Here is a 13,936-nt window from a genome sequence, read left to right as displayed (position 1 = left end):
TAACAAATATCACACATCACTTTCAGTAGGGCATCGTTCATCTTAAACATTTCTCTTAATATTTTTTTTCCCTCTCCAATTCTCTCTCACTGGCTTCCTATTCCCCTACTATATGTCCCGTATTTCTTTCCTCCATAGGGGTTCCCTGGTGCCACAGGACAACCGGGTCCAAAGGGCAGGAAGGGCGAGTTAATTTGGGCCAAAGAGAAAGGTGGAGCATTTCTTATTCTTTCTTTTCACACACTTGTATATCCTTTACGCATTGGTGAGTGTGAGACACCATTAAGCAATGTGTAAATGAGTGCGTTTGTGTGTGAACTCTACAGGATATGCTGGGGACCCAGGAGACCCGGGTGCGACTGGTGAACCAGGATTGCAGGGCTTCCCTGGGCCAAGTGGGATCAATGGATTCCCTGGGAACCGTGGTCTTTCAGTAAGTGGCCTACTAGTGCAACATAATACCCACTAAATACCCATTCTTGTCTTTCCCACTACCTACTTTCTCATGGATAACCTGCTGTTCAAGCACCTCAAACACTTTCTACCTGATAATGTGTCTATAATATTAGCTGTTCAAGCCAATGCAGCTGTGTAGATCTTTAGCATTACAGGGAGGGATATGTTCTGAGCTATCTGTCCTGTGTTCTCTGTTCTAGGGGGACGCACCTGAGGGACTCACTGGAGAAAAAGGTTATCCTGGCCGGTCGGGTCTCCCTGGGTTGTTTGGACAGATGGGAGAACCGGGACGGGTTCTAGGTGCCACTAAAGGCGTCAGAGGGTTACAAGGCGATGATGGGGAGCCGGGTTACGCTGGTGTCGAAGGTCGAGCTGGAGATCCAGGTGTGTTACCCTCTCCCTCTTTTATCTCTCTTTCTCTCGCTGTCTTTCCCAATCACTCTCTTATCTCTCTTGAACTTTCTCATTATTTTCTTCTCTATCTACCCTCTCTCCTCCTCCGTTAATTGTGGGGAAAACAGAAAGACTAGTTGTAGTAGGGGGCGGCAGGTATCTTAGCGGTTAAGAGCATTGGGCCAGTAACCGAAAGTTCGCTGGTTTGAATCCCCGAGCCGGCAAGTTGTAAAAAATATTCCGTTCTGCCCTTGAGCAAGGCAGTTGACCCCAAAAAACAAGTGCTCCCCGGGTGCCGATGACATCGATTAATGCAGCCCTCGATACCTCTCTGATTTACTGCATTCAGTCGTGCAAGTGACTAGGTATCCCCTTTCCCCATAGTTGTAGACTCCAAGGCCTTGTCATGAATGGGCTGTGCAGAACATCTTATACCCGTGTGTCCAGAGATGGGCAGTATTTCTGTTACATGTATTTCAATGACTTCTGAGTATTTTGAGTCATTTGTATTACACTGGGCTGAACTAGGGCTCCCGAGTGGTGCAGTGGTCTAAGGCACTGCATCTCAGTGCAAGAAGAGTCACTACGGTCCCTTGTTCAAATCCAGGTTGTATCACATCTGGCCGTGATTGATAGTCCCATAGGGCGGCGCACAATTGGCCCAGTGTCGTTCGGTGTAGGCCGTCATTTGTTCTTAACTGACTTGCCTAGTTAAAATAAAGGTAAAAAAAAAAAAAAAAACTTTTGTGGTCCCCTTTCACCCTGCATTGGTATCAGAAGTCTGATGGCACTATGGTGTGATAAGAGTGTCTGCTAAATGAACTAAATATAAACGTAGAATGTAAGTCAGAATGTAAAAATGAACAATTGCAAAGCATGCTTAGTATTATTGTAATGAGATCTGCCCAGAAACAAGGCCAATCATAATACCCAGTGTGATTTGCAGTTCATTTTGGTATGTTCATATTCACACATAGATTTACATTTTGGTTATAGAGCAGACACTCTTATCCTGAGTGACTTACAGTCAGTGCATTCTAAGGTAGATAAACAACAACACATCACAGTCATAGCAAGTAAAACGTTTCTGTTACCATTACTGAGAATGTTGTTGCTGTTCGGGCCAACTACTTGCAAATGTATTTCTGCATTTGAAAATACAAAATACATGTATTTTAAAGTTTATTTTGATACATTAATATTTATGGTATTTTGTAACTGTATTTTGACATTTTTGCCCAATCCTGCTTGTGTCCATGATTGAAATGATGCTTCCACTTTCCTCATCTCTCTCTCCAGATGAGCCCTGATGCAGTCTGTCTGCATCACTCAAACCAGCCCCAACAGTGCTTGTATGAGATCATGCTTGAGCTTTTCTAACCCTTATGTTGAATGTCTCTCTTTTTCTTTCTCCCTCTCTCTTTCCAATCGCTCTTATTGCCATTGAAAGGAGTGTCTGGCTGTAGTCCGAGAGGAGATGGACGACTGAATGACAAAGGTAGCTGGAGTAACAGCATTTTCATTACATTAACCTTTCTCTACTTTTCTACTGGTGCTTTACTTCCGTAGCCTTTCTGTCTTAGGTTTGTTTACAGTCAGTGAGTATGTTTACATGCACACAAATAATTTGATATTAAACTGATTATGGTAGTAAGCCAAGTATTGCATTAGTCATGTAAACACTTTACTCGGCTTAACTTAATCAGCATAAGGTCATAGTCAATGTAAGGATACGCCAATTAAAAACACCTGGTTTTCTAGGCAATCTTTCAAATTATTAGGACATGTAAATGCCTTAATCAGAGTAACAATGGTGTATATATGCTCTGCGCATGTGCTTGCACAAGCAGTGCGAGCTTCCTTCTTTTGTGCAAATGAAGTGAGTTCAGAAAGAAAAGTATTCATCTTAGAAATAGTTTTCACATACAAACTGTATATGTCCGAACTCAGAATCAAATATGCTTCACAAAATAACATGGTCGCAGTGGTAGAACGTTTATTTTGATTGGTGATTTTCTGCATTTATCAAAGTCCCACCAGGTGGCCTGATTTGAAGTCCCACCAGGTAGCCTGATTTGAAGTCCCACCAGGTAGCCTGATTTGAAGTCCCACCAGGTAGCCTGATTTGAAGTCCCACCAGGTAGCCTGATTTGAAGTCCCACCGGGTAGCCTGATTTGAAGTCCCACCGGGTAGCCTGATTTGAAGTCCCACCAGGTAGCCTGATTTGAAGTCCCACCAGGTAGCCTGATTTGAAGTCCCACCGGGTGGCCTGATTTGAAGTCCCACCGGGTGGCCTGATTTGAAGTCCCATCGGGTGGCCTGATTTGAAGTCCCATCGGGTGGCCTGATTTGAAGACCCACCAGGTAGCCTGATTTGAAGTCCCACCAGGTAGCCTGATTTGAAGTCCCATCAGGTGGCCTGATTTGAAGTCCCATCAGGTAGCTTGATTTCAAGTCCCATCAGGTAGCTTGATTTCAAGTCCCATCAGGTAGCCTGATTTCAAGTCCCATCAGGCAACCTGATTTCAAGTCCCATCAGGTGGCCTGATTTCAGATGTGTCCATGTAAACAGGATTATTAGGGAAATCATTCTTCAAAGCATGACATGTTTAAATCAAACTAGTATATTAATCTGACTATTCCCAATAACCGTATTATTGTGTGCATGTAACCGTGCTCACTGTGTATAGACTAAGAGTTAAGTGCACTACTATTTTGTAACTGGTTTCTCCCGTCATAGTCTTGTCTTGTCTTGTAGTCTTTGGTTAATTGGCTAATATGTATACATTATTTTATCTTCGCTATGCTCTGATCCACAATCCACACTGGGCAACAGTAACGTCGAACCAAGGCAACAAGCAGGCAAACGCACAGAAGTTTCCACAGATATGTACAGTATGAGATGTGGAGTAGAGCTTCATTAGACAGTAGTGAAACAGCAGTTATAAAAGGAGGACCGTTCTCATCGTAATTATTGATACAATCTAAATATGCCCATTGTGTGTTATTTTTACTCAGGCGATTGTGATGCCGTACCCGGACCACCCGGTATGCCAGGACCACCAGGACCCCAAGGGTTAGTGGGTTTCCCAGGTAACGTTTTCTTTAAGTTCAGTTTGAGCTTTAGATTGCAAAACTGAAAATGTGTCATATGCCCTGCATGGTCTTTTCCTGTCAAGATTCACATTTATGATTAACTTCCTGTATGTCCTTTTGTCTGTGCTTCAGGCATCCCAGGTCAAAATGGATTCACAGGTCCACTTGGAGATGACGGGGCCAAAGGAGAGATAGGAGAGCAAGGCATAGGAGGGTCTCCCGGACAGCCAGGTAATCATGTTGCTGCTTTAGCTGTAATAGTAGTCTTTTTGCTCTAGTTACAGACACATAACATTCGATCCCTCTACACAGGTACATTTACTCTCACTTGTAATGGATACACTATAGAGTACTATAGTGCTTTAATACTTATTACATCTTAGTCCAGGTTCTAACCTCCTACCAGCTGATGGTGATAGTTCTGATGGTCTGGTCCTCTCTCAGGTTTCACTGGCCCCCGTGGAGACTTGGGTCAGCCCGGCGCCAAGGGTAAACCTGGAGATCAAGGTCTGCCAGGCCAACAGGGTCGGGACGGGGAGTCCGGGGAAAAGGGACCACACGGAGAGATCTGGGGAGCGTCGACCGGACAAACTGGAGAAGTGGGTCTTCCTGGAGAGCAGGGACCTAAAGGTTTTAGCGGAGAGCCTGGAAACGAGGGCTACCCAGGTGGGTACTACCATAACGTACCAGTGTACTGAAGTTGACAACTACAATGTCTCCACCTTTTCAAGAGTGGTAATGTATAGCTATTGTAATGGCTTCTCTCTCTGCCCGTCTCTCTCAGGGATGGGTGGCATGCCTGGGATGATTGGGTTCAAGGGCGACGTGGGTCCTTCAGGTCTACAGGGGGAGCAAGGAAGACCGGGAGCTGCTGGGAAGTACGGCTGGAAAGGTGTACCCGGACAGGCTGGAGTCCATGGACCAACAGGAAGCATCGGACAACCAGGTCAGACACACAACTGACTAATTTCTCTTTATGAACTTTTTTTATTTGCTTTGAAGAGGAACTCTTTGACTCACAGCTAATACACTGTGTATTGGTATCTTCCAGGTTTGAGCGGAGGCAGGGGTGATCAGGGCGACCCTGGCGCCCCGGGGCCAATAGGACTGAAGGGGACACCAGGGGAGTTTGGAGGTCTGGGTGCTGAGGGAAACACCGGACACCTGGGTGACCCTGGAGAGCCAGGACCTACAGGACACTCTGGCCTGCCAGGGTTCAAAGGTTACTTACTATACACATACTATACTCAGTGGAGTCATGTTCTGTCCAATGTTCTAATTATAGAGTTCGTGGTCATATACAGTATGGTCATACTCTGATCACATTCCACGTCATTTCCCGATGAAGAGTTGATATGAGGATACAATGTCGCACTGGAGTTTTGCAGTGAGTAATGCTGAAATATATAATAGCCACATGCTGCTGTAAGGACGTTCCTCCTGATCTGTGATGTCACTTCCTGTTCCAGGTATCAAAGGTTCTCGTGGCATGTCAGGGTTTGGAGGTATGCCCGGTGAGTCGGGCCTGAAGGGCTTCTCTGGACAGAAGGGAGAGGATGGCATACCTGGCGGATTTGGACAGAAAGGAATCATGGGCGACTATGGTTCAAAGGGTGAGACTGAACTGTCAATTAGAATGATGTGTCTTTCTGTGCTCTACCACTCTCTTTCCCTGTCTTTCTCTTACTCTTTATCAGATCCTTCTATCTGATTGGACACTCACACTTAAACCAGCTGTCTCCTAGGTGAACGTGGTCTGAGTGGCCTGCCAGGCGAGAAACCCCTCATCCCTCGTCAGATCATCAATGACATGAAGGGGACCAAGGGAGAAGATGGAACCCTAGGACAAATCGGATTTACTGGACCCAGAGGTGATTCATATCCTCACACATCCTCCCGCTCTTCTTTATTCACATACTCTCATCCTTCTCTCCTTTTAATTTCACTCCTCTCATTCTCATCCCTTCTTCACCTTCCCCACTTCTCTTCTACAGGTCCGAAAGGTTTTCCCGGAGTTCCGGGTATGGAGGGCTACCATGGCGTTCCCGGAGACCCCAGCGATGAGAAGGGTTTCCCAGGCAACCCAGGGGCGCAGGGACTTCCAGGGCCAAAAGGAATGCCAGGTCCGACTGGATCAAACGGAATCAGCGGCTTTCCTGGGATGTCTGGTCACAGGGTGAGACCATGTAGTCTGGTTCCAATTGTATCTCTGCTGCAGCCAGCCCCCTTTATTGTTGTTGCTAAACATGTCCTACAAACAGGTTAGACACATCTCTGTCCGATCTAATGTGGTGTTTCTTGTGTTTGTTTCTTAGGGGGAGAAAGGTACCCCGGGTGCCTACGGATCTTTAGGAGATCCAGGAGTGAAGGGTGTCAAAGGTATGACGCCCCTGTCTGTCCCAAATCTCACAGATGGATAAGTACAGTACCGTAGACCACAGGAGGTTGGTGGCACCTTAATTGGGGAGGACGGCTAGTGGTAGTTACTGTAGCGGAAAATAAGTGAAATGGTATCGAACACATGGTTTCTACGTGGTTTCTACGTGGTTTCTACATGGTTTCTGATGACATTCCATTCGCTCCATTCCAACCATTATTATGAGCCGTCCTCCCCTCAGCAGCCTCCACTGCCGTAGACGCCAGTAGTCATCCAAACTTCACTTTCCAGCTGTTTCAACTCAGTTTAAGCTTGTCTTTGTTAAGCACTTGGATTTGAAGCAAAAGTCCCAGGACTATTTAACATTTAAAGAAGAGAAGAGTGAGTAGTGAAAGGCACTGGCTGAAATACGCCTCATTGTTTTCTTCTCCAGGTGAGGAGGGTCCCATAATCGACATGCCTGGATCCACAGGACTGAGGGGGGAGGATGGTTTCCCAGGGGTTCCAGGTGAGTCACTCATTGAGGCTTTCTTCCTTCATTTGCATTAGGAACTGTGGACTGGTGAGAGAAAACACAGTGCACCTGGTGGTGGTAGGCCTCCACCATATTGATAACAGAACAGATGAAGAAAATGAGTCTAGTTTTACTAAGATGCTGTCTGAGATGCGTTAACATGGAAGCAGTGTTCCTGATGCCCTCTGTCTCTCCCTAAAGGTCAGAAGGGTTACATTGGGAATCCGGGAGACAGGGGCGGTGGTGGTTTCCATGGTATTGATGGCATGAAAGGGGGGCTGGGAGAGCCTGGCATAGGAGGACCTCTAGGTAAGAGACTTGACTTCCTACCATGTTGGTCACATTTTTTAAATGAGTGTCATTCATTGCCTGTGTCTGACTGTTTCCTGTATATGACTGTTGTTTGTGTCTGACTGTGGTTGCTGTCTCCAGGATCTGATGGTCAAGGAGGGTTTCAAGGCAACCAGGGTACGAAGGGATGGCCTGGGATCCCCGGAGAATCAGGCACAAATGGACGGCCAGGCTTCCCAGGACAGAGAGGTACACATACACACTCGCACACACACACGCGCACACACACACACACACACACACACACACACACACACACACACACACACACACACACAAGCATGGGTGTGCACACACAACACCTTTGCCTTATCATTGTGTTTGATCTGCTCCTTTCTGCAGGTTTTCCTGGACTGAAGGGTATATTGGGACTGGATGGACTGAAGGGTGAGAAGGGCATCCCTGGACTTCCAGGTCAGGATAACTTGGGAACCCCAGGTGTTCCTGGTGCTAAGGGAACGAGGGGTGAGACAGGTATACCCAACTCAGAGGTCGGGACCCCAGGATCGCTGGGTTTGAAGGGCGTTCAAGGACAACCAGGTTAGTCATTGCTCCAAAAGACACATGGCATCTTTTTGTTACAAGTTTTGGAGGACATTTCGTGTTTCAAAGTATCTAAGATCTCCCCCTTCTTTTTTGTCCCTTGTACTCAGGTGACCAGGGCCAGGTGGGACTCCCAGGGTTTCAGGGCCCCCAAGGACCACAGGGCACCTCAGACAAACCTGGACCATCAGGAGACCCTGGCTTCCCTGGGCCCAAAGGGCTGCCAGGTATAGTAGAGTGGGGAATGCGTGGATTTACAGTAGATTAACTAAGTATTTATCCTCTGGGATGTGGTGTGCATGGTGTGTGGGATGTGTTCGCTTGGTGTGTGTATTTGGTGTGCTAATAATGATTGTTCTGTTTCATAGGTTTCCCTGGGCCCCGTGGATATCCTGGTGAGCCCTCTCCATACGGAGAGAAGGGTTTAGCTGGCCACTATGGCTTCCCTGGATTCTCTGGTCTGAAAGGAAAGCAGGGGGATCAGGGACCATCAGGCTACAAAGGACAGAGTGGAGTGTCTGGGAAGAAAGGTACAGATCATAGAATTATAGTAGCCCGAGTGGGAATTCCAAAATACAATCCATAATTGAGTTTTATTATCCATCGTAGATCGCTGTCTGTTTCACATTTGACAAGGAGGGATTATTGAGCTGGTTACTTTGTACTGAAACAGTAAAATTAGTAACAGCCATGGTTTTTGTCCCAAAGGTGTGAAGGGAGAGCAAGGGATGATGGGAATTCCTGGTAGGTTTGGTTTCCAAGGAGACCGAGGTCCTTCTGGCCCAAAAGGAAATACTGGACTCATAGGTAGACATCATCTCCCTCGGTTTGATATCACGCTGCACCTCACTATAATTCACCTGAAAATCACCTACACTATTATTAAAGTTGCCTGTTTAACACGTACAAAATGTGTGTGACCTGGTCTGGTCCTGCAGGTTACCCGGGAGCCCCAGGTAACCAGGGCCCAGCCCCAGTCCCCCCCAGGATGCCAGGAGAAAGGGGTGCTCCAGGGCCTCAGGGCATCCGAGGACCAGAGGGGGTACGAGGGGAGACTGGCCCGAAAGGACCCCCTGGAGCTCCAGGTAGGAGGATCCAGCAGCACAACTACCTTATATTGTGTAACAATATTGTTGTATACTTCTCTATGTCAAATGTTGTTCTTTATACAAGCACTTCTGTAGGGTTGGCTGACTTTCTTCACTGAATTCCCCCCCCCCCCTTCCCATTTAGGCTACCTGGGCCCCCAGGGGCAGAAGGGGATGCCAGGGGTGGGTGGCAGACCGGGTACCCCTGGGTACCGTGGAAATGACGGAGGGAGGGGCCACCTTGGTCTTCAGGGCATGGAAGGTAGGTACAGTAAGGCAGCCACGCCAGGGAATATAAGAATTACAGCAATCAGGCCTGGATTAAGGGATTAAGAATGGGAGTGAGGCAGGGAGCTAGTTTCCACCAGGGTTTGGGTCAGAGTGTTATTTGTCTGAATGAGCCGCAGGTGTTTTATGAGAGAAATTACCCATGGTCTGTAGGGATTATTAGTTATGTAATTAGTTTAGTGCTGAAGGGGCCAGGATTTTAGGTGGCTGATCTGAAATGAATTAAAACCTGTATTCCATTGACAGTTCTCATAGTTCTCTTGTTTTACCTGAAAGCATCGGCGAACCGTGACTATAGGATTTAGGCCTTCAGAGGGACCAAAAATCTTCCAATACATTGTATCAGAAATCTAGGATATGGGCCTCCCGGGTGGCGCAGTGGTTAAGGGCGCTGTACTGCAGCGCCAGCTGTGCCATCAGAGTCCCTGGGTTCGCGCCCAGGCTCTGTCGTAACCGGCCACGACCGGGAGGTCCGTGGGGCGACGCACAATTGGCCTAGCGTCGCCCGGGTTAGGGAGGGCTTGATCGGTAGGGGTGTCCTTGTCTCATTGCGCACCAGCGACTCCTGTGGCGGGCTGGGCGCAGTGTACGCTAACCAAGGTGGCACGGTGTTTCCTCTGGCGCATTGGTGTGGCTGGCTTGGATGGATGTGCGCTGTGTTAAAGAAGCAGTGCGGCTTGGTTGGGTTGTGTATCGGAGGACGCATGACTTTCAACCTTCGTCTCTCCCGAGCCCGTACGGGAGTTGTAGCGATGAGACAAGATAGTAGCTACTACAACAATTGGATACTACGAAATTGGGGAGAAAAAGGGGTAAAATTCAAAAAAAAAAATATAATAAGAAAAAAAAAAAAGACATCTAGGATATAACAGAAAACATAGCTTCACTTAATGCACCTGACATGATATCTTCTGTAGTCAGACCATTCTAGTTCTAGTGAAGGAGGAACAATGCCTTTTGATGGCATTATGAATTAATCAAACAGGCTGCTGCACTTCGGGCTGCTGCACACAGAGACAGAACCGGCACAGACATTGCCGTGTGACACACAGTATAGATTTTATTTATTTATTATTTATCTATTACTTCCCATTGCAAATAAATATATTGTATCACGGTCATCCCACTAACCGGTGATCTAAAGTTTAAATGCACCAATGTCATTATTTTCCAAGAGATACTGTAGCTAACAGCAAGCAAGCTGCAACAAAAAACAGTGCCACTCACCAGATGATGATAATTTGTATGCGAAGTTTGAAAGATAATCTTGAAAAAGGTGATGCTAATAACTGAGCAACAACATCCACCTTAAAGTTGGGAACAGCTGCTGCAGACGCTGTGGCCATTGTCACATTACCACAACACAATCTAGGTAATGTTACTTGCATTATGGGAAAACTACAGCTTGCACCACTGATTATTTGCTTTTGCGCTCACTTTAAAAATAAAAAAATCTGTGCTACATATTGCAAGTCAAAATGTGATTGGTTAATTCCACTGTCACTCCAAAATTCTGTTCTAATACAGTTGAATGGCAGAGGACTTCTGTCCAGCTTCTGAAGGCCATTGGCTGGTTGAGCCAGCTCGACTTTTCTACACAGAGACCACCAAAGAACAATCCTGGATATTTCTTTATCCTCAGTATTAACCTAACCCTTCTCTTTCCATCACAAACAGAAGAGATGAAATCAGAAGATCATTAAAATGATTGTAAAGATGAAAATAACAATATATACATAGAAGGCCCTCACGGTTCCCTACTGTCTGAAAGTGTTATTTCATGTTATATTAAATTCATTTTAACCACTCACAAATTAAAAAGAACCATATGAATAAATTGCACACAATTTCTCTCTTATTCACAGAGGCATTTCAATCAAATGTTATTGGTCACATACACGTGTTTAGCAGATGTTATTGCGGGTGTAGCAAAATGCTTGTGTTTCTAGCTCCAACAGTGCAGTAATAAGTAATAGCTAACAATTTCACAACAATACACACATCTAAAGTAAAGGAATGGAATTAAGAATATATACAGTGCCTTGCGAAAGTATTCGGCCCCCTTGAACTTTGCGACCTTTTGCCACATTTCAGGCTTCAAACATAAAGATATAAAACTGTATTTTTTTGTGAAGAATCAACAACAAGTGGGACACAATCATGAAGTGGAACGACATTTATTGGATATTTCAAACTTTTTTAACAAATCAAAAACTGAAAAATTGGGCGTGCAAAATTATTCAGCCCCTTTACTTTCAGTGCAGCAAACTCTCTCCAGAAGTTCAGTGAGGATCTCTGAATGATCCAATGTTGACCTAAATGACTAATGATGATAAATACAATCCACCACTGTGATAGTCTCAGAGGTTCGTTAAAAGCGCAGAGAGCATCATGAAGAACAAGGAACACACCAGGCAGGTCCGAGATACTGTTGTGAAGATGTTTAAAGCCGGATTTGGATACAAAAAGATTTCCCAAGCTTTAAACATCCCAAGGAGCACTGTGCAAGCGATAATATTGAAATGGAAGGAGTATCAGACCACTGCAAATCTACCAAGACCTGGCCGTCCCTCTAAACTTTCAGCTCATACAAGGAGAAGACTGATCAGAGATGCAGCCAAGAGGCCCATGATCACTCTGGATGAACTGCAGAGATCTACAGCTGAGGTGGGAGACTCTGTCCATAGGACAACAATCAGTCGCATATTGCACAAATCTGGCCTTTATGGAAGAGTGGCAAGAAGAAAGCCATTTCTTAAAGATATCCATAAAAAGTGTCGTTTAAAGTTTGCCACAAGCCACCTGGGAGACACACCAAACATGTGGAAGAAGGTGCTCTGGTCAGATGAAACCAAAATTGGACTTTTTGGCAACAATGCAAAAGTTATGTTTGGCATAAAAGCAACACAGCTGAACACACCATCCCCACTGTCAAACATGGTGGTGGCAGCATCATGGTTTGGGCCTGCTTTTCTTCAGCAGGGACAGGGAAGATGGTTAAAATTGATGGGAAGATGGATGGAGCCAAATACAGGACCATTCTGGAAGAAAACCTGATGGAGTCTGCAAAAGACCTGAGACTGGGACAGAGATTTGTCTTCCAACAAGACAATGATCCAAAACATAAAGCAAAATCTACAATGGAATGGTTCAAAAATAAACATATCCAGGTGTTAGAATGGCCAAGTCAAAGTCCAGACCTGAATCCAATCGAGAATCTGTGGAAAGAACTGAAAAATGCTGTTCACAAATGCTCTCCATCCAACCTCACTGAACTCGAGCTGTTTTGCAAGGAGGAATGGGAAAAAAATTCAGTCTCTCGATGTGCAAAACTGATAGAGACATACCCCAAGCGACTTACAGCTGTAATCGCAGCAAAAGGTGGCGCTACAAAGTATTAACTTAAGGGGGCTGAATAATTTTGCACGCCCAATTTTTCAGTTTTTGATTTGTTAAAAAAGTTTGAAATATCCAATAAATGTCGTTCCACTTTATGATTGTGTCCCACTTGTTGTTGATTCTTCACAAAAAAATACAGTTTTATATCTTTATGTTTGAAGCCTGAAATGTGGCAAAAGGTCGCAAAGTTCAAGGGGGCCGAATACTTTCACTGTATATATTTGGATGAGCAATGTCAGAGCGGCATAGACTAAAATACAGTACAGTAGAATAGAATTCAGTATATAGGTATGAGATGAGTAATGCATAGACTAAAATACAGTACAGTAGAATATAATTCAGTATATAGGTATGTGATGAGTAATGCAAAATATGTAAACATTATTAAAGTGACTAGTGTTCCATTATTAAAGTGGCCAGTGATTTCAAGTTTATGTATATCGGGCAGCAGCCTCTAAGGTGCTAGTGATGGCTATTTAACAGTCTGATGGCATTGAGATCGAAGCTGTTTTTCAGTCTCTTTTTCACGTCCCAGCTTTGATGCACCTGCACTGAACTCGCCTTCTGGATGATAGCGGGGTGAACAGGCAGTGGCTCGGGTTGTTGTTGTCCTTAATGATCTTTTTGGTCTTCCTGTGACATCGGGTGCTGTAGGTGTCCTGGAGGGTAGTTTGCCCCCGGTGATGCGTTGGGCAGACAGCACCACCCTCTGGAGAGCCCTGCGGTTGTGGGTGGGGCAGTTGCCATACCAGGCAGTAATACAGCCCGACAGGACGCTCTCAATTGTGCATCTCTAAAAGTTTGTGAGGTGTGTTAGGTGCCAAGACAAATTTCTTCAGCCTCCTGAAGAAGGCGCAGTAGCACTGTCTGTGTGGATGGACCACTTCAGTTTGTCAGTGATGTGTACGCCGAGGAACTTGAAGCTTTCCACCTTCTCCACTGTGGTCCTGTCAATGTGGATAGGGGTGTGCATCCCCTGCTCTTTCCTGAGGTTCACAATCAGCTCCTTTGTTTTGAAGAGGTTGAGTGAGGTTATTTTTATGGCACCACACTCCCAGGACCTTCACCTCCTCCCTGAAGGCTGTCTCGTCATTGTTGGTAATCAGGCCTACTGTTGTGTCGTCTGCAAACTTGATGATTGATGATTGAGTTTGAGGCGTGCGTGGCCACACAGTCATGGGTGAACAGGGAGTATAGGAGGGGGCTGAGCACACACCCTTGTGGGGCCCCTGTGTTGAGGATCAGCGAAGTGGAGGTGTTGTTTCCTACCTTCACCTCCTGGGGGCGACCCGTCAGCAAGCCCAGGACCCAGTTGCACAGGGCAGGGTTCAGACCCAGGGCCCCGAGCTTAATGATGAGGTTGGATGGTACTATGGTGTTGAATGCTGAGCTATAGTCAATGAACAGCATTCTTACATAAGTATTCCTCT

At 45.8% G+C, this 13,936-nt stretch overlaps 1 protein-coding gene across 1 annotated transcript in view; it reads left to right on the top strand.

Moving 5' to 3' along the window:
- Nucleotides 1–13,936, top strand: part of LOC139380657 (collagen alpha-2(IV) chain-like) — a 113,796-nt gene that overhangs the window by 96,791 nt on the left and 3,069 nt on the right. The window contains exons 23-44 of the mRNA XM_071123559.1: nt 139–211; nt 327–433; nt 657–840; nt 2,300–2,347; nt 3,869–3,943; nt 4,079–4,177; nt 4,391–4,612; nt 4,731–4,892; nt 4,998–5,168; nt 5,416–5,559; nt 5,692–5,817; nt 5,941–6,122; nt 6,262–6,325; nt 6,757–6,831; nt 7,039–7,146; nt 7,270–7,377; nt 7,531–7,728; nt 7,842–7,958; nt 8,100–8,261; nt 8,440–8,538; nt 8,670–8,816; nt 8,965–9,081. Coding sequence (XP_070979660.1) covers nt 139–211; nt 327–433; nt 657–840; nt 2,300–2,347; nt 3,869–3,943; nt 4,079–4,177; nt 4,391–4,612; nt 4,731–4,892; nt 4,998–5,168; nt 5,416–5,559; nt 5,692–5,817; nt 5,941–6,122; nt 6,262–6,325; nt 6,757–6,831; nt 7,039–7,146; nt 7,270–7,377; nt 7,531–7,728; nt 7,842–7,958; nt 8,100–8,261; nt 8,440–8,538; nt 8,670–8,816; nt 8,965–9,081 — 2,788 coding nt within the window. The remainder of the gene's footprint in view (nt 1–138; nt 212–326; nt 434–656; nt 841–2,299; nt 2,348–3,868; nt 3,944–4,078; nt 4,178–4,390; nt 4,613–4,730; nt 4,893–4,997; nt 5,169–5,415; nt 5,560–5,691; nt 5,818–5,940; nt 6,123–6,261; nt 6,326–6,756; nt 6,832–7,038; nt 7,147–7,269; nt 7,378–7,530; nt 7,729–7,841; nt 7,959–8,099; nt 8,262–8,439; nt 8,539–8,669; nt 8,817–8,964; nt 9,082–13,936) is intronic.

This window comes from Oncorhynchus clarkii, chromosome 22 (assembly GCF_045791955.1).
Source record: "Oncorhynchus clarkii lewisi isolate Uvic-CL-2024 chromosome 22, UVic_Ocla_1.0, whole genome shotgun sequence".
Classification (NCBI taxonomy): Eukaryota; Metazoa; Chordata; class Actinopteri; order Salmoniformes; family Salmonidae; genus Oncorhynchus; species Oncorhynchus clarkii.
This window is presented reverse-complemented; position numbering and strand designations above follow the sequence as displayed.